The sequence below is a fragment of the Lissotriton helveticus genome, chromosome 5_1, assembly GCF_964261635.1.
Source record: "Lissotriton helveticus chromosome 5_1, aLisHel1.1, whole genome shotgun sequence".
NCBI classification, from domain to species: Eukaryota; Metazoa; Chordata; class Amphibia; order Caudata; family Salamandridae; genus Lissotriton; species Lissotriton helveticus.
In genome coordinates, this window is record NC_136065.1 from 282,793,495 (window position 1) to 282,814,548 (window position 21,054).

The 21,054-nt window shown below is 45.0% G+C and overlaps 1 protein-coding gene across 1 annotated transcript in view; it reads left to right on the forward strand.

Annotated features, from left to right (window-relative positions):
• LOC144754442 (F-box only protein 44-like) overlaps positions 1–21,054 on the forward strand; it is a 236,982-nt gene that overhangs the window by 123,801 nt on the left and 92,127 nt on the right. Inside the window, exon 5 of the mRNA XM_078642218.1 lies at positions 3,426–3,561. Coding sequence (XP_078498344.1) covers positions 3,426–3,561 — 136 coding nt within the window. The remainder of the gene's footprint in view (positions 1–3,425; positions 3,562–21,054) is intronic.

Here is a 21,054-nt window from a genome sequence, read left to right on the forward strand (position 1 = left end):
GGCCAGGGGAACAGTGGGAACGACATTTGTAGTCCAGGGGGAAGAGGTGTTAAAGGTACATATGGGGGCGGGGGTCGTTCAATCAATAATCCATCAATATCTGAATCCACATCTTCTTGGTGGATCTGAACTGCTTCTGTTGGTCTAACTATATATTCCTTAGAAGTTAATAATCTATGCTCTCTATCTAAACATTCAGTTTTCTCCTGAACTTCCTTATCCTTCAATTCCTTATACCTCTGATACTCTGTCTTCCTTTCCTGTTTCCTTTGAACCTTCTCTGCCTTGACCTGCCGCTCCTTCACTTCTTTCCTCCACATACGCAAACTGTCAAACATAGGTGGCCTAACTTTCTTTAAAAACAATCATTTCTCTAGATACTCAAGTTTGTGAGGGTCCATGGTTCCCTCTAATGGCCATTGCAACTGGGGATCCCCTTTTGTATATTTATTCCACAATGCATTATACATGATGGGACAAATACCATATTTGATGTACATCTCAAAATTCGGCGTACCTTCTGGTGGCGCCGGCTGACTTGCTTCCAAAATGCTCCGCTTATCGCAGCAACAACAACAAAACTTCCAAAGCATACTAAATCCAGGCATGTTATATAAGATATAAAACAACTTATAAACAGAGAGAAATAAAAAATATTCTCACATTACCTGTAAGGAAAAAATGTTTAGTCAAAATAGCAACCTTCAAAACAGATTCCAAATACCAAATCAAAACAGATTTCAAATACCAAGTCAAAACAGATTCCAAATACCAAGACAACTTCTAACCGAATGAATCAGTTCAATACAGATTTACCTTATGTGTAGACTTCAACTCCCACCTGTCGATCCTCCCAGATCCCCCCAAAAATGACCATCCGAAGGATTCAGTCAAGGCCAGCAGCCGCCAGGAAGATCAGAGTCGGAGAGCTGAAAAATCCCCTTGGACCCCGAGCAACACTAGTCTCTTCAGGTGGGGCGCCCCTCAGCGAAGTTCATCTTACTGTCCCGATCTCCTCCCATGGTCTGCCTGCAAGCCCTTGATGGGGCTCCACATTCGGGCGCCAATTTGTGGAAATGGATTATTGATAACCCACCGGTACAGGGTCACCCTTAGCCCACGGGTTCTTAACAAGCCAGGAGGAATCAACAGTGATGCCAAGTACAAACCATAGGTCATTTATTAAGCATTCATAAATGGAGCTCCGTCCGACAAGCACCATAGAGATACTCAAGGAGAGAGCACACTGAACGATGGTTACATGGATTTTTATAGCAAAGATCACAAGCAAGGGACGCCCAGAGGTAAATAGAGCTTTGGGAAGAACACACAAATGAGACAATTGGTAAGAATCAGCAGCCTTGGAGCCTTGTGTAACTGTCGCGTCCTGAAGCTGCACAACAAGATACGCTATCTGAACAAACTTTATCTAAGGCTTTATCATTGTTTAAAAAACCCAGTGCAGACACCAGCTGGTCTTTTGTGCTGAATTTGCATGTTTACGCAGCCTACAATGTCCCAATCTAGATTCTTTACCAATGTTTATGCAGGTGCGGTGTCAAGGATAGAGCCAGGCTGAAAGCATGGCAGGGGTGAAAAATGGTGAGGCACAGCTTAATCAAAAAGCGAGAGAATTCAGATTTTACATTTCAACAGAGGGAGCAAATTGCTGTAAAGGTCTCCTCAGCTTTTGTCAGATCTTTCCTTATTTTTGTAATACCGAAGAGGGCTATCTCAGCCTCCGGGGCTAGCCTCTTCTGAATTGCCTGACTAATAGCCGAAGTTTTTTTGACCCGGAATGGCTCTAATTTTGGACAGGTGAAGAATGCATGTAGCCAAACCCCTTCTCCTTCTGCATGACAGCGGAAACATCTATTCTCCACTTCCGGATATTTTTTACTAAGATTTCTTTGGAGTGTAGTATGCATCTACCGAGGCAAGAAGGCCATCCTTTTAAAATTGGCCATTTAAAACATTGGACATTTACAAATGTCATTTTTCAAAGCTCCCTTATCACTGGGTTGCCTGACATACAAAGCCCTGCAGGAGAGCATGACACCTTATTTAGCTAACCTGGTCAGCATCTTTGGGGACTAGAAGAATTAGGAATTAAGAGAACAGTGCCCTTCCAACCACCTGTTTTAGAATGGCCCAAGCCAAGCATCAGTCCTTCTCTGGAGTGGCAACCTCTTTTTGGAAATCTCTGCCTGCAGATCGAAGGATCCAAAACCTCACATATTTAGATTCTATCAGACATAGTTTATGTACATATTTCTTGCCACCCTCGTTCTCCACTTTCTCTCTTACACTTTATTGTGTCTGTTGTTGCAGATTAAAACACCTATATGCTGTGGAGAAGCGTGGCTCAGTGGTTAGAGGCGGCAGACCCGGAAGCTGAGATCGGCCGTGGACCAGGGTTCGATTCCCCGCCTCGGCGGGTCTCGGGCTCAAAAATTCCACGGCCTCGACAATTCTTGCTCCGGTGCCTACTCGACTCACGGGGTCACACTCTGCGACTCTGGGCAATAGCTTGCTTAATCTCCACTACGGCCCCTCGCGGCGGGATGCCTGGCTTTCACCTTGTGGATACCCTGCCGGGGTATCTCACAGGGGAATACCAGGACGGGTTCCCTAAGCAAGCGCCTTGATACCTTCGGGTGATACGTGCGCTATATAAGTCGCAATACATAAGTCGCAATACATACATTGGTGTCCACGCACTCTAAAAAAATGTTAAATAAATAAACAGCAGACCATAATAATGTAGTGCTTGGGATGTTTAAAAGCAAAATGCGTCCGCTTGACACTTAATGCTGCTTTCACTGCCAAAGCCGTCACGCCAACGTATTTAATGCATACAATTTTTCTCGCATTTGAACACTTACACGTAATATAATTTGAGCAGAAATGGTGTTTACTTGCTTTGATTTTTTAATTCCATTTACAACCAGCTTGGGGCTTGTGGACCATCTGGATCTTAAACTGGCACATAAATAATATGTATCCTAATTACGTGGTACACCTATGGAAACTGGTATCTTATAATGATCACCGTAAGTCAGCATGTTGAAGTCACAATGATAAATTATCATGAAAGGAGATCCCATTCATCCGCTCCAACTTTCTGTCTGTCCCCTCTACATGCCATCCCCCATTCCATAGGATCACATTACATTCTAATCCTACCTAACATACAGACACACAGGGCAAGGTTCTGGTGTATAGCGGAGGTGCAATACAGTAATATAGAAGTTAATGCCACAACAGCCCCACACAAACTGGCTTTACCACCCAACTTAATGTCAAAGACTGAATGAAGCCTTGACTCTCCACTTGCTAGTAGTTCTCTATTACTCTTTGTGGGAATCATGATACACTGTGGTAACATGTGATGTGTAGTTACCTTTATTTTATTGGCTATCTAGGTATGCAGCAAGAGATGACTGTGGGTGCAAGTACGAGGTATGCGTGCAGCTTCTCTCCATTGACTACGTAGTTCTACAGGAATATAAGCCGGAGCCAGTGATCATTCAACAGTGGAGTGATGCTAAGTGGAGAAAGGTATGAATTGTGGGTTTAACAGACTATGGGGTGTTGCTCCTAATCTCTGTCACATAGACTGGTCCAGTATGGCTAACACTCCACATGCAAAGAGCTGTCTGTAAATTACATTTTTCTTGCATTAGATGTTTCTTGTACTCAACAATTTGAATATTTCCCGTTGTCAACATGGACATCCTCGGTACACAAATAACATAGCATTTTTTTTAAGCAATTTCAATATAGTCCATACATTTTGTTTGGTCCCTCTTTGCTTTTCCATGGGTAGGCTGAGCTTAGGCTCCACCCAAAACAAGATCCGCTATACTGCTTGTTGCGGGACGAAACCCTCTGAAAGTTTCCTTCTCTAGTATTGGATGAAATCCTTTCTTTCTGCCTCTGAAATACGTGCAAATTAGTTTCTACATGGCTGTCCCTTTTCTATGTTTTTTAGCTTGTTTTTTAGGTCTCGCCTAGCGTTGGATCGCACATACGTAGCTTGCTTGGCGAGATTTATTGTCAAGGAGGACTTTGAGAGATGGGCTTGAAGCCCCGCCCCTTATTTCCATTGGCCCGTGACTTCTTTAAGAAGAACTAAATTCAAATCTATCTAGTGTGTGTTGCATTCACATTCAACACTAGTATTTAATACCATGTAGAGAACCGCTAAGTTCCAAGGATATATTTCAAAAACATACTATGAATCTGAAACAAGAGCGCCCAAGTGGCATCACAGGTGTGTCAAGGATCCAAGCTGGGCCGGTAACATCCCCTGATTGAGGTGTATTCCTCTTGGATAGGCCAGTCTTCTATTAAGATTTTCCAGATTCATTCGGGCCTTGTATAATAATTATGGATGCCCAACTCCAGGGCTTTGCCTTCCATTAAGGACTTCACAAGCTTGGCCTATTCAAGTGGAAGAAACCTCAATCAGGGGATGTTACTGGCCCAGCTCGAGACCATCTCTGGCCCCCACCTTCACGAATCCACACCCAGCGCAGCGAGGCAGCCGCGATGACACGAAGTGCAACACTAATACCCAACGTGAATATATCACGGAGTCAAATAGTCCCCCGGATAGCTGTGCGTTTGGGGCACGGTGTATGAAATGTGTCCGTTAATATTTCCAACCCTCTCTCCCCAGCGTGGCCCAACGCACTCCTGATTCTGTCTCCCTCTAGTTACACTGTCCCTGACACCAATTACCACGCTACCTAAGGCTCCGGTCGAGGCATCGCCAAAAGGCCTTAGCCAAGATCCGAAAAAACATTTGACAGCCCCGCCATCCGGCTCGGCTCCGAAACCCAAACCTAAGCCTTCAGAGGCCCCAGGGCCAAGTAACGTCATCCCTACAAAGGTTCCAGAGCCAAAAAAGTTTGTCGACCCGAAGGGTGTCGAACCAAAAAAGGCCGTACAGCCCAAAAGCGTCGACCCAAACAAAACCGTCGACCCAAAAAAGGTTGGCGGATCAAACAAGAACACCCAGCCGAAGGGCGCCGGACCAAAGATGGTCGTCGACCCGAGCAAGCCAGCTGTACCGAAAGTCGCCGACCCCGCAAAGGCCGCCGACAAAAAGGGTGCCGTACCGAAGCCTGTAACCCGTCCGGAGAAGGCTATCGACCAAAGGACAAGTGCTCCAAAAACACCAGTCGATCCCAAAAGGCCCATTGACTCTGCAAAGGACAGTCAACCAAAAAAGCCTTGCGAGCACAAGAAACGTGTCGAACCGAAAACCCGGTCGACCCGAAATCAATCGTCGACCCGAAAAAAGGGTCCGAACCGAAGAAAAGCACAAAGGCCCCAAAAGACATTGAATCAGAAGGTGTTATCTACCCAAAAAAGTCAAAAACACAACCAAGGACTGTAGAGGAAGAACTCATCCATCCAGATCCATCAGACGACCAGGCAAAAATATATATTAATCCTGACACTGGTAAAGTGACAATCCTGCACAGGAAGAAGAGGCCACTGGACACTGACTCTCATTCCCCTATTCCACTAAAGAAAAAGGACTTTGGGACTTCTCCCTCTAGACCCTTCACTCATCTCTATCCCATTATGCCTACTACATCTTTTGCTCCTTACTCTCCTTCTCACTATGGGGACAATAAGGGGAACACAGGGGAGGATCCACAGCCTGAATATGATTATCCACCAGATCCTAACCCATACAATGAACCATGGGAGGAGCCAACTGACCCTTATAACACCCATCCCATCCCTGATGTATCCTCTTATCCAACTAAGCCGTCCCCTACTGATGACACCATTGTTTTCAACCAATAGACAGGGCAGCGCAGTACCACAATGTAGACATGCATAATGACCCTGTGGAAGAAGACTTCTTGTTTGACACCTTCCCTACTTCAGAAAAAAGTGTCAGAACACTTCCTATGCTAAAAGGAGTGTTAAAACACGCACCTGACATATTTAAAGATACAGCCAGGGCAAGGGTAATCAATCCCAGGATTGAGAAAAAGTATAGAGCAGCCCCTACAGACCCTACCTACATCAAAGGGCAATTACCATTAGACTCACTGGTAGTGGCTAATGCACGTAAAAGGGCCAACTCACAGACAACGGGTGAAGCACCTCCCCCCGATAAAGAATCAAAGATACTAGAGGCCTCAGGGAAAAGGGTAGCAGCACAAGCCTCCAATTCATGGAGGATTGCGAATACACAAGCTCTGCTAGCCCGTTACGACAGGGCACACTATGACCAGCTTGAAAGCTTAATGCAACACCTACCTGAGCCTTTTAAAGCACAAGCTAATGACCTCATACAGGAGGGAAAATTCATTACAAACGCCTCCATCAAATGTGCGCTTGACGCAGCAGACACCGCAGCCAGGTCTATTAACACAAGCGTTTTACTACGCAGACATGCATGGCTGCGTATTTCAGGCTTTAAGAATGAAGTACAGTCCACCATTCTTAAGCAGCCAGTTAATCAGGACTTTCTTTTTGGCCCTGCGGTCAACACAATCTTAGACAAAATGAAAAAGGACACAGAAACAGCAAAATCAATGGGCGCATTGCAGTTTCAGCAACATAGAAGTTCCTTTCGACGCTCCTCATACAGGGCGGCTACACAAGGCAATACCTCGCAAACGTCATCTTCATACAAAGGCAACACACAAAGTTCCTTCACCAAAACCTCAAACAGAGGAGGTTATAGGGGCAACAATAATAAGGGAAGAGAACGTGGAGGCAATAATACCAGAGCCTCCACTCCCACAAAACAGTGACTTCATCACGCTACCTCCAGACCACCTAACACCGGTCGGAGGCAGACTCCAACAATTCCTACCTGTCTGGAATGCGATTACCACGGACAGGTGGGTGCGACAACTTATCCAGTATGGCTACTGCCTAGAACTCTCTTCTACCCCACCAAACATACCACCCAGACACCGTCCCATGTCCAAAGAACACATCACCCTGCTACAACAAGAGGTGAAATGCATGCTGGAAAAGGGGGCCATAGAGCCAGTCCCTTTCCAACACCAAGGGACAGGAGTATACTCCCTATACTTCCTTATTCCCAAGAAGGACGGTTCCCTCAGACCAATATTGGACCTCAGACCCCTAAATCAATACATACTGTTGGAGCACTTCCATATGATCACACTACAGCAAGTGCTCCCTTTGCTTCCTAGCAACATTAGACCTTAAGGACGCGTATTTTCACATACCCATCCATCCAGTTCACAGGAAATACCTCAGGTTCACAATAGAAGGTCAACACTACCAATTCAAAGTTCTCCCCTTCAGAGTAACCACGGCTCCAAGAGTGTTTACAAAATGCCTAGCAACAGTAGCTGCACATCTCAGAAAGCAACACATCCATGTGTTTCCGTATCTAGACGATTGGCTAATACAAGCAAAATCGTACCAACAGTGTGCAAGAGACACGTCTCAAACACTTCAGCTGCTGCACAGCCTAGGGTTTTCTATAAACTACCCAAAATCGCATCTGCAACCGTCCCACAAACAACAATATCTGGGAGCCACCATAGATACCTCAGTCGCAAAGACATACCCAAACTCAGCAAGGATAGCCAGCATGCAGATGCTCATTCGCAAATTTCAGCCACAACACTCTCTGCCAGCTCGAGTCTTCATGCAACTCATAGGCATGATGGCCTCCTGCATATTCATTGTCCCCCATGCCAGACTTCAAATGCGTCCATTGCAAGAATGCCTAGCACGGCAGTGGAACCAAGCTCAAGGACAACTAAAAGACCTAGTGTTGGTAGACAGTCGCGCTCACAACTCTCTGCAGTGGTGGAACCCACAAAATCTTTCAAAGGGGCGACTGTTCCAAGAGCCAGTTCCACAACTAGTACTAACAGCGGACGCATCTCTGACAGGCTGGGGAGCCCATCTCCTTCAATACACAGTACAGGGGCTCTGGACAACCAAACAAATGAAACTGCATATCAACCAACTAGAGTTGCTAGCAATATTCCTAGCCCTGAAAGCATTCCAAAAATACTTGTACAGCAAGACTGTGTTGATCCGGACGGAGAACATGACCGCAATGTACTATATCCAGAAACAGGGAGGAACACACTCCCCACAGCTATTCCACCTGGCACAGAGAATATGGAAGTGGGCAATTCCAAAAGAAATCTCCTCCTGGCAGAACACCTTCCAGGGAAAGACAATCAGATAGCAGACCTGCTCAGCAGGCACAGCCAACCACTATACGAATGGGAGATTCACCCCCAAGTTCTCCAGCCATTCTTCAAACAGTGGAGTCACCCAGACATAGACCTGTTTGCCACAAAGAAAACACAAAATGCCAGTACTTTGCCGCCAGGTTCCCACATCCGTTGTCACAGGGCAATGCGATATGGATGAACTGGTCAGGCAGATTTGCGTACACTTTTCCCCCAGCACCACTGATTCCGCTGGTGGCACGCAAAATGCGGCAACAGTCACTCACACTAATCCTAGTTGCTCCCACATGGGCGAGACAGCCCTGGTACACAACGTTCCTGGAGCTTTCAGTAGTTCCTCATCAAAAGCTGTGCCTCGCACCCCATCTTCTAACTCAGAACCATGGAGAAATCAGACACCCAGATCCCAATCAGATGAAACTAGTGATCTGGCTCCTGAAGTCTTAGAATTTGGATACCTTAACTTGCCACCAGACTGCATGAACATCATTAACACCTTCAATGCTACAGGAGATTTTCCTCCTGTGCTGCATTCCCAGATTTACCATTATTCATGACAAGGTCAGCTCGTCATAAGCACAGCTCCAATGGTACTGCATGACGAGCTGACCTTGTCATTAGCATAGAAGGGGTTAAGGAGGCAAGACGACCAACTACAAGAGCGTGCTATGCAGCTAAATGGAAAAGATGTGTTATTTACTGCAACAATAACCAAATCAACCCATTAGATGCTTCCATACAAAACATTATATGTTACCTGCTACACCTTCAAAGATGCAACTTAGCATACTTTTCAATAAGACTACACCTCGCTGCTATAGCAGCATACCTTCAAAGCAGGCAACACCTTTCACTGTTTAGAGTACCAGCAATCAAAGCGTTTATGGAGGGTCTTAAAAGGGTGATGCCTCAAAGACACCCTCCTTCCCCAGTCTGGAATCTAAATATAGTACTCACCAGACTTATGGGACCTCCTTTCGAACCTCTACACTCATGCGAACTGCAATTCTTAACGTGGAAGGTGGCATTCTTGATTGCCATTACCTCACTCAGGCGAGTTAGCGAGTTACAAGCACTCACAATTCAAGAACCTTTCATGCAAGTACATGCTAACAGGGTGGTTCTTCGAACAAACCTTAAGTTTATGCCGAAATTCGTATCCAATTTCCATATTAATCAATCAATAGAACTGCCAGTGTTCTTTCAAAATCCACAGTCAGTAGCTGAAAGAGCCCTACACACACTAGATGTAAAAAGGGCTCTGCTTTATTATGTGGACAGAACTAAGTCATTTAGAAAGACAAAGCAATTATTTGTTGCTTTTTCACCACAACATAAAGGAAATCCAATATCAAAGTCAGGAATAGCCAGATGGATAGTTAAATGCATTCAAATATGCTACCAAAAGGCAAAACACACTTTAACAGTCCCCTCAAGAGCACAATCTACAAGAAAGATGGGGGCATCCATGGCTTTCCTAGGGAATATTCCTCTTGAAGACATTTGTAAGGCAGCCACATGGACTACCATACACACTTTCACAAAACACTACTGTGTAGATGTGCAAGCAAAACAGCACGCTGCTGTAGGCCAGGCTGTCCTCAAAACTCTTTTTCAAACTGCTGCAGCTGGCACAGGTAACCACCGCTAGAGGAGATACTGCTATACAGTCTATGCACAGATATGAATTCAGCAGCCCACATGCCTCGAACGGAATATGCTACTTACCAGTATGCATCTGTTCTTGGCATGTATGGCTGCTGACATTCATATTGCCCGCCCTCCTCCCCGGTGCCTGTCGCAGCTGCAGCATTTTCTTTTGCATGGCCATCTCTTACTTTCCTATCTCCATATCTGCCACAATGGCGAAAAACAATATGAGGATGGAGAATATGCCCATGCGCACTCTAGTCCAGGGGAGGAGTCACCTATCTCGTGATACTTCGAAGACTCTTCCAGGACAACAAAGTGCAATCATCCGGACCCAACACTAGGTGGCGATCTATGCACAGATATGAATGTCAGCAGCCCTACATGCCAAGAACAGATGCATACTGGTAGGTAGCATATTCCTCCTCTCGCCTGCAACATCTTTTGTTTCAATGTTGCCCCAAGATTTGCTCCTTCACCCCATAAGTTTGGAAATTCACCAACGTATTTCTGGGTTAATTACATCCTGAGACTACCTTAAACTACCTTAAACGGATTGCCTTGCACCCTCTGAATCGCCTGCTCTAAGTTCACCGGGTAACCAACAGGAATTACTAGATCCATTATCAACTTTACCACAAAGCTTTTAAGGTCATTGCCTTCCGCCCCTTGTGGGACTATTAGGATTCATAGGTTGTTTCTTCTGGAGTTACTTTCCAGCGTTTCCACTCTATGTAGAATGTGGTAAATAAATAATTAAATACCGGTTCTATTTTTCAGAATAATCAATAAACGGGTAGCTCAATAAATAAGAGTCAAGATTCGAGGTAGCTGGAGTTTGCAGGTTTTAATAAAGCATAAAGGACAGGAACAGGACAACCTGCACGGGAATAGAATGGCAGCTGCCGGGGGCAGGATCTGGAATGGCTAGAGCAACTTTAATAACAGTGCATAACATATATATACTAAAACAATTGCATTATATTCAATACAGTAGGCGTAGCAGTGGGCGTGACTTGTTGCAGTCGCGAAAGATAAGGCATAAAGTGGGTGTAACAAGAGGCGTGTACAGGGCGTATACATAGACATGTGATGCAAACGTAACAGAATATGTCACAGATGGGGCGGAATCATGGAGGGGGCTACCTGAGGAGCCGGGACCTTTAACCTAGTGGTGCGCGCAAACTGGCAATGACGTGTTACTAGGAGAAACTGGGGGCTATGACTTCTGCACTAGAAGAGGAGACTAAAGTCTGGAGTGTCAGAGCGACATGTACCTAAAGCCTATCTGGTATCTGGTGTTTAGAGAACATGTTGATAGAATCCAAAAGTTATCAGGGTAAAGGCTACTTGACTCTAGACTGGTGCATGCATTATTCTACATGTATTGAGGAATATTCTATGAACATTAATACAGTATTTCTCTTGCATGGAGACAGAAAAGCTAGACCATGACGGAAACTATTGATGCAATTCAGTAGCTTAGGAATGCAGAGAAGGAGAGCTGGACTGATAACTAGAATCATAACATACTCTTGGCAGACTGGGAGGCAGAGCCAGGCCGAGCCGGGCACTGCGTGGCATGAAGTAAGTGAAAGGTCAGGGATGCAGGTGGGGGCTGTATCGCTCCTCGGAGAGGGTTCAGGAGACAGGAGCTGAATCTGAATCCGGGCCCTTTTGAGGCCTAGAAACGGGGACTTTTACTGAATTAACGTGCACACTGTGAAATGTGGCAACATAGGTTTACATAGGCCTAATACTCGTAGCTTTCACGAGAACTGGAAACTGACATACTGGAGTTGGACACAACTGTAATTGCGTCTTTAATCGATCAGGGGGGAATATATGCATATCGATCATGCACATATAACATAAGATGGGGAACACGTAGGGACACAGAACATGGCAAAATTTACTTTTCCACATTCCCTCCTTGTCACTACGTTTCCATCAGGAAACATCAATATTCATGATACCATCTATCATTTCATACAGTAGCATTTGCTCGTCTCGAATTGTCTTGGAACGGGACTTAGGACTAGGAATACAAGATGTAGCACAAATGCCGCAAATCGCAGGGCCACATTGTAAGCAGAGGCAGCAACTGAATATGATCATTACTGCAATACCTAGGAATGACAATACTTTCCATCCCCAGGCAGATATGATACTCCAGAGCCAACCGGACCATGTCCAGGTGCCTGGATTCTGGTGTATCTGATGGGCAATTTTATGAAGTCTGGTTATAGCTGAATAAACAGACGGCGCGTTATTAGGAATGAAAATGCAGCAACTAGATCCGATGACTCTACATGCTCCTCCTCTATCGGCCAGTATGACGTCAAGAACGAGACGATTTTGGAGCACGACAAATCTCATAGCAGATTGCTCTTCGGTTAAGTTACCTAGAGCAGAAGTAGTCTCATTCACTACTGCTTCAAGGGTTCTGGTTAACCTACGGATTAACTTACTATTCTGGACAGGTCCTATAAAGAAGAAGAAACCTTTATTAAAGTCTTGATACTGTTCTAGAGTAGTTTCAGTTTGATCGACAATCGGGGACTCGATCTCCCTTTTATGTCTGACGTGTACTAAATGTGTGTTTCTGTGATAATCAGATGGGGCTAGAAAAACTGGTGGCAGTAGGAAGGCAATGTAACATGTTCCATCCCAATCGAGGGGCAGACGAACATATGCGGTCTGACCACAAACAAAATAAGAATGACGTGAGGCTTTGAAAATAGATTTCCCACTGTCACTATACTCGACAATAGTAGTACAATCACTATGTCCTACATATGCGGAACCATTCTTTCTGACACATAATTCGCCTTTGACTGGTAGTACTGAAATAGCAGGCAAATCTGGGGTAGTATCAGACTGAACATTCAGGACCATAAAATTCGAAGAATAATTACCTAAATCATATACTTCATTTTCTAGATCTAACCCGGTTCTATGGGTGAGACCTTGCTTGTCTGGAAAACATGTACTATTCAGAAGGGACATATCATTAGAGGATGACGTTAACGTGAACCATGCTCCACACGAACCATTATGTGAAAATGGATAAGGAAAGAGTGGCAGAACTCCCTTCGGTGTCTGGAAAGGGGGGAGTCGACCACACACCCAACAATTAGTGGCATTGCTGGTCTGGTGTGAATAGTGTAACATACGGATAAACGTGTTATTACGCATAGCAAGACGATAGGATAACTCGTGAGGAGGCAGATCACTAAATGTGTGCTCTACTGTAGCATTAGAAAACTTATTTACATGAGAAATTGGAAAACATAAATGTAATGCATAACTTGTGCAGGTAACCATAAGACTTAGAAACAATAAGAAACTTAGAAAAACGATACATCTGATAGAGTTTTGACTAACTCTCTCACTATGGGGGTCTATCTCATACATGTCAGGGTCCTGTCTAACCGTTTCACCCGAGAGGGACTTAGACAATTAAACTGGCTGACTTATTTTACTAGACCTGAGTTTCTTTTTATACTCCTGCTGCGGAGTTTCCTCTAACAGGGGAGGCTTGGACTCAGAGTCAATTTTTAGGCAGTCCTTAGAAATGTTCTTGGCAAATGTTTTTTCACGAATTCCATGGAACTTCTTGATGTGGGACAGATGGACCCACCCCTTGCGGCCTTCCAACTTCACGGCCGTGCGGGTGGTCAGAAGAACTAGTCGTGGCTCCTTCCAACGAGGCTCCAGTGGACTTGAACGATCAAAGTTCCGGACAAGTACAAGGTTTCCTGGAACGATTTCATGCGGTTTCACCTCGGTATTGTCTGGAAATGCGGCGGCAACCTGTGAACGACAAGAGTGTAGGGCAGACATCAAGGAAGCTAGGTAATCTGTCAGCATATTACTGGAAACATCTGTAATACTGCGGGGTCTAGGTGTACCCCACATGTTTGGGGGGCGGCCGAATACGACCTCATACGGGGACAGACCTGATCTGGAATGTGCAACCATGCGCATATAAAATAGAGCGACTGGCAGAGCAACTAGCCAGTCTACACCTTTCTCTTTACAAACTTTGGCAATGCGGATCTTTAATGTCTGGTTATGTCTCTCTACGAGACCTGCTGCTTCAGGATGGCGTACACAATGGAACTTCCACTGGTACCCCAATAGAAGGGAAACATGCTTCATAAGTTAAGATGAGAATGGCTGGCCGTTATCTGAATACACGACCCTAGGGAGTCCATAGCGGGGAAAGAATTCACGAACCAACTGCCTGGCAGTGGTCGCAGCTGTGTAATCTGGGACTGGATATGCTTCTGTCCACCTGGACAAAGCGCATACAACTACGAGGACATACTTGAAACCTCGACATCGCTCCATCTGAATATAATCCATCTGGAGGACTTCAAAAGGGTGGTCAGGAGGTTGGAAACCACCTTGTTCCACCGGGACACTTTTACCTGGATTGAACTGGCAACATATCATACAGGTACGGACTTTCTGCTTGGCTGCAGCTCGTAAATGCTTGTTGAACCAAATGTTCTGGATACTGTCTAACATGGCTTTTTCTCCTAAATGTGCAGGACTATGTGCGGTATTAATAATGACTTGAACCATAGAGTCGGGGAGAAACCATGTGGCTTTTCCCTTCGTCACCCATCCTTGATCTGTCTGGACCCCTCCTTGTTCGGACCATTTCTTGATTTCATCGGGAGTAGCATGTAACTGTATGTCTATGACATCTTGTGTAGGGTCCTTAACTGTCATACAAGTAGTCTGATCTGGAGTGTGTGTCAGTGTCATGTTAACTGGAATGTCTGGAGTCTGAGCTGTGAGCTTGGCTGTTCGGTCTGCTAGATCGTTACCTTGGGAAATGATATCAGTGACTTTCGTATGTGCTTTGCACTTCATGATAGCGATAGCTGTCGGTAAATGTATTGCATCTAACAGAGCTTGAATGAGGAGACCATGCTGAATCTTGGTTCCATGAGAAGTCATAAAACCTCTTTCTTGCCAGAGCACTCCAAAGTCGTGTACGACTCCGAATGAATAACGTGAATCTGTGTATATGTTTACTTTCAGGTTCTTGGCACGTATGCAGGCTTGGGTCAGAGCGACTAGCTCTGCTGCTTGAGCAGACAGGGTGTCAATACGGTGTGTCTCTATAACTTCAGTCTCAGTAGTCACTGCATACGCGGCTACTAGTTCTCCTGTACTTGTTCTCATACATGAACCATCCACATAAAGTGTCAGGTCGGGATCAGGTAATGGAATATCTGTCAAGTCTTGTCTTGGCTTTGTCATAGTGTTAACTACTTCCACACAGTCATGTGTGGCAGGATTTGAAGTAACTGACGGTAACAGTGTAGCAGGGTTCAGAACGCTGCAGCGTCTGATTTCTATGTGTGGCTGGAACAGTGTCAGTTCATAACCTGTTAAACGTGCGATTGTCAAGTGCTGAGTCTGTGTTCGGTTTAAAAGAACTTCCACGGAGTGTGGAACTTGTACTGTCAGGGAGTGTCCTAACACTATGGAATCACTTTGTCTGATAGCTAGTGCTGTGGCTGCAACTGACTTGAGGCACGCAGGCAGAGCCTGGGCTACTGGATCTAATGTGCTCGAAAAATAAGCACAGGGCTTGTACTGTCCTGCTTGATCTTGGGTGAGAACAGATAATGCTGTACCATCACGTTCTGTGACAAAAAGTGTAAAAGGCTTACTGTAGTTCGGTGTAGCTAGAACAGGTGCTTGGCATAAGGCTTTCTTTAATTCATTAAAAGCAAGTGTATGTTCCTGGGTCCAAGGGAGGACAGTCGATACGGCTGCCTCCTGTGTCGTTAACTGTATCAGTGGCTTGGCTAGAAATGTATACTGAGGAATCCATTGTCTGCAATAAGAAGTGAGGCCGATAAAAGCTCGTACCTCTTTCTGGGTCTTGGGCTGAGGAAGACTCGCTATTAACTGGATACGGTCAGGTGTCAACTGCCTACCCCTCTTGGACAGTAAGTGTCCTAGGTAGACCACTTGCTGGACACAGAATTGAAGCTTCGAAGGGGACACCTTGTGCCCCATCTCGGCCAGGAAATACAGAACTGTAAGTGACGCTCGCTCGCAGTCACGTTCAGAACGGGCTGTGATCAGTAGATCATCGACATACTGGAGCAGGGCAGTGTCAGTTGGCATGTGAATATTGTCTAGTTGTCTCTTAAGTGCTTGACTGTAAATACTAGGGCTTTCTGTGAAACCTTGAGGAGCTCGTGTGAATTTATAGCTCCTTCCATTTAAACAGAAACCGAAAAGATACTGGCTGTCTGGATGAATCGGGACACTGAAAAATGCATTCTTGAGGTCTATGACAGTAAAGAACGTGGCTTCAGAATCAATGGCTGTCAATAGGGAAGAAATATCTGGGACTACTGGATACTGGGGTATGATACATTTATTAAGCTCTCGAAGGTCAATCACTAATCGATATACTGGAGGTGCATTTGGATCAGTACGTTTCATGACTGGAATGATAGGAGAATTACATACATTGGAGTCAGTTTCTACAACCACTCCTTGAGCAATGAGCTCGTCAATAATTTTGGATAAGGCTGCTACAGCCTCAGGTGGCAATCTGTACTGTCTGATTCGTGGCAAGACTATACCTTGTTTGAGAGTCACACGATGGGGTGTGATTTGCATAAAACCTACATCAGTTGGACCTTGCGCCCATAAATGCTGCGGTACATTTGATAATCTTGGATCAAAATCACGTAATACATAGTGACCTTTAAAGTCACGCAAAAACAATCGGATTCCTTCTGGGGAGCAGCAAATCACTGCACCTAATTCTTTTAACGTTTTAATGCCTAACAAATTTTCGGGACATGACTTCGTAAGTAACAAATCAGTAGTTCGGGACAATGGACCAACTTCTAGAGTAACTGGTTTTGAAATTTCGTTAATAATAGGCTTTCCTGAAAATCCAAGGGAAACATTTCTAGAGCCTGAGAGCGGAGCCCCTGGAACCTCGTCATGACTGATTGTAGTCCTACTTGCCCCTGTATCAATCAGAAACTTTCTGTCTTTCCCTAATACTTGACTGTGAACATAGGGACCCTCTTGATCTACAGGTATCTCGATGAGAGGCAAGCCTACCTCCCTCTCTAGGCTGTTTCATGAATACTGTTGATACTCTGGATACTCTGACTGGGCATACTGGTACATCTGTTGTGTAACATGCTGTGTTGCAGCAATAGGCTGCGGTGCTGGAACTGTCTGTTGTGCATTCTGTGGTGACTGAGAAGTCTGTGAAACTTGTTCTTGTCTAGGCGGACGTGGTCTTTCTTTAGTCTTTCCAGTAGCTATGTTGTGTTTCAGAACTGCACACTCGTTTATAAAATGACCTGGCTGTTTACAATAATTGCAGGTCCCTTTAACGGGAGCTGCAGGATGACTGGCTTGATTCGGACCCCTCTTCTGACTGTCTTGCGGAACAGATTGTGCAACTAATACTTTCATTTTCGTGTCTTTCATACGTCTCCTTTCGTGTTCTTGCTCTTCCCTGATTCTATTCTGGTGATACTGGAGCATCTGAAGCATTTGCGACGGAGTATTAGCTTGCCAGGTACTTTCGACTTTCAAAACTCGATTTTTAACTTGTGGACTTGAATTCTCGACTAGTTTAGTAACAAAAAGATGAGGGTATGACTCACTACTTGTTCTCAGACCACTGTTAATAATAAAACATTTCTCGAATCTGGAATAAAAATCACTAGTGTCTTCGTCTTGTTTCTGTTTACAGGCTGAGATTGCATCCCAGTCTTCCTTTTTCGTGGCTAGTAATCTTGGCAAAACTTGTATCAATAACTCGGGCAATTCTTTACATTTGTCCCCAAGACCGGTACCTGGTACTCGTATATTATCTTCAGCTTCTAGAGCTGTCCAATCTATCTTTTTCTCTCCCACCTCCCATTCTTTTTCCTTGAGTTTTTCATATACCCCTGCGGGCAACAGAACTTTTAACATTTTAATGATATCAGGATACGTGTATTCTCCCATACGGAGCATGTCTTTCAATTCTCGATGGAACCCTGCTGGATCTTTGTCGTGACAGGGAATTAATTTCTTCATCTCTAAGAGTTCCATCTTTGTGATAGGGGTGTAAACAAATACTCGTTGCATTTCACCACCCGCTGTCCTAACTGGGTGCACTTCTCGTAACGGATGCTGTCTGTCTATGTAGAATGGTTTACTTACGGGGGGTGAGACATGAACAAAATGCGGATTCAGGAACGTTCTATATTTGTGGCGCTGTTCTAGAATGATACTAATTAAATCGGTACCTAGACCTTTCCATCTATACTGTAGTAACTCGTTCAGAACATCATGTAATGGACCTGGATCTGAATGCTGACCCTCATACAAAGTGATGAGGTGCTGGATCATATACATACCCACCAGTCGCTGCTCGGCTGGGGGCAGTTTCAGAAACATTTGCGCCACTATTTCATCTGGAAAAGTGGTAGAATCAGTAGCCCATCGGACTGCTGATCGGGCTAGTTCTTGTTCATGCATAGTACTAAGTTCACTATAACCTATTCGTGATTTCAGGACTTTATCTGTAACCTGGAATACTTGTTCTAGAGAACACTGTTCTGGTACTAGAGAAGGAACAGTTTTCTTGTAGTCTAGACGTGAATGTTGGTCGGAAAGTCTAGTTCTACCTACATACGCTATTCTGGTGGGATTCTCGTCGTCTACCTCTTCAGTAGAAGAGTCATTTTCTTTCTCGGTTGCTTGTGTTGCTTCTCGTTTCTCGTGTAACTTTATTATTTCTTTACGGATTTTCTTGTACATACTTTCTATACTAGCTAGTGTCTTGTGTCTTCCCTCGGCTATATGGTCACTCCACCTGGTCAGAACTTTCATTTCTTCTGAATCTTTTCCTGGATAATCTTGTTCTCTTATTAAACAATTAATTAAAAACTTTAAAATCATGAGCTGAATCTCGACTTTTCTTTGGACCATGGTGTCGCCAATACTTTCTGGATCTCTTCCTGTACGGATGAAATGATATATTCTGTCTAGATAACTTTTCATATTCGGTAGGGTGTCCAAATACTTGGTCACCCTTCTTACACGCAATGAATACAAGACCATGTCATCATCGCCTGGGACTGGATCATAACGGCATTCGGTAAGTGCTCGCTTGATATCTGCAACGGACTGAAATTTGGGTGTACGCTGTACCGCTAGCTCATGTAGCGTCATACGTCTGTGTTGAGGCGGGGTATGAGGAGAACCTCCCCCCGCAGCTCCTAAACTGGAATCGTCGGTGGGTACTGTACGGGCTGGCAGAGTGACTGATGTAGCGGGTACTTGTACTGTGGGCTGGACCGGGGGTACCGTAACAGGTGCTGTAACGGGTGCCCCGGTGGCTGGAAGAACAGGAATTACATTATTTGCTGGAGCTGGCGGAACAGGATTTGCATATTCTGGGACTGTGTCGTCCAAGTAGGACGAGAGAAAAATATCAGCTGCGGTCGGTTTATGACGTAGCTTGGTTGGAACTAATGGTGGCGGAAAATTACTGGATGCCTCCGGGGTTGCTTTTGGCAAGCCCTCGGCAAGAAGAGGGTACATACCCTTAATAAGGGCATTTCTCTGTCTGTCTGACTGTTCAGTTTTAACTCGTTCACCTATTTCGATTAATTCCCTTTCTTGGGTTTTCTCTGTGGATTCTCTACTTAATTCTGCTTTTCTGAATTCTTTTTCGGTTCTTTTATGAGATTCTTTGCGCCATAACTCGATGGCATCTTTCTGTGACTGTCTGGCTTTCTTTTTCCATAATGCTTCTTCTACTCGCATGATGCACTCGGCATCCCATGTGCCTGATACAGGCCATCTATATTTCTCTTCGAGATGTCTGGTATAATCAGACCATAAATCTAGATATATTATGGCACTTAAGCCATGCTTATGATACATAAAATGACCTGGACTGTCCCTAGGCGGGACAGGGACTGCTTCCTCGAGCAGCCCTTTTCTGGTTTTTAACTGACGTAACTTAGAGAACAGAGGCATGATTTAGTCTGGAATCTAGACACAATACAATATACGATAAACACAATAATGACTGAGAAACAAATCATTCATACCACGACATTGAATACACATTGAATGACATTAAAATAACAGTTCGGACAGAATATTACCTGGAATACTGAGAACAGAAACACATGAATTTCTCGAGAACAGAACTTACTAGAATTACTAGATGCACTGCTGAAACAGTTCGAAACTTACCGGTCTCATAAAGAGACACGTCAGGACCCGCATCCACCTAGGTGGACACTTCGTGTTGGATTTGCGTACCCAAACCCACGGACCAGAGACAAATTAATTGACCCTGTCTAGATACTACCCCAGCAACGGTACTCACCGGGCAGCAAGAACGGAAGGCCTCGGACTGGACTGGACTGCTACGACGACGGACTACGAACTTCGGACTTCAGTTACGGGTGGGCCTCCGGATACCTCGGACCTTGAACTCTCGGCTTGGGCTCTGGTCGGGACTCGCCGCGTTCCTCCACCGCCTCGTCTGGATGCTGGACCGCAACCTCCGTCTCCTCCGTGGACCTGAGGGATACTTGAAGCAGAAATATCTGCCGGTGCGCAGGATGGTTCCGTCACGGCTGCAGAGGGTCAGGGGGCTTGCGTGGCTTCGCCGGCGCGTGGGGAAAGGGCAAGTCCCTATTCGGGCGCCATTATGTGGTAAATAAATAATTAAATACCGGTTCTATTTTTCAGAATAATCAATAAACGGGTAGCTCAATAAATAAGAGTCAAGATTCGAGGTAGCTGGAGTTTGCAGGTTTTAATAAAGCATAAAGGACAGGAACAGGACAACCTGCACGGGAATAGAATGCCAGCTGCCGGGGGCAGGATCTGGAATGGCTAGAGCAACTTTAATAACAGTGCATAACATATATATACTAAAACAATTGCATTATATTCAATACAGTAGGCGTAGCAGTGGGCGTGACTTGTTGCAGTCGCGAAAGATAAGGCATAAAGTGGGTGTAACAAGAGGCGTGTACAGGGCGTATACATAGACATGTGATGCAAACGTAACAGAATATGTCACAGATGGGGCGGAATCATGGAGGGGGCTACCTGAGGAGCCGGGACCTTTAACCTAGTGGTGCGCGCAAAC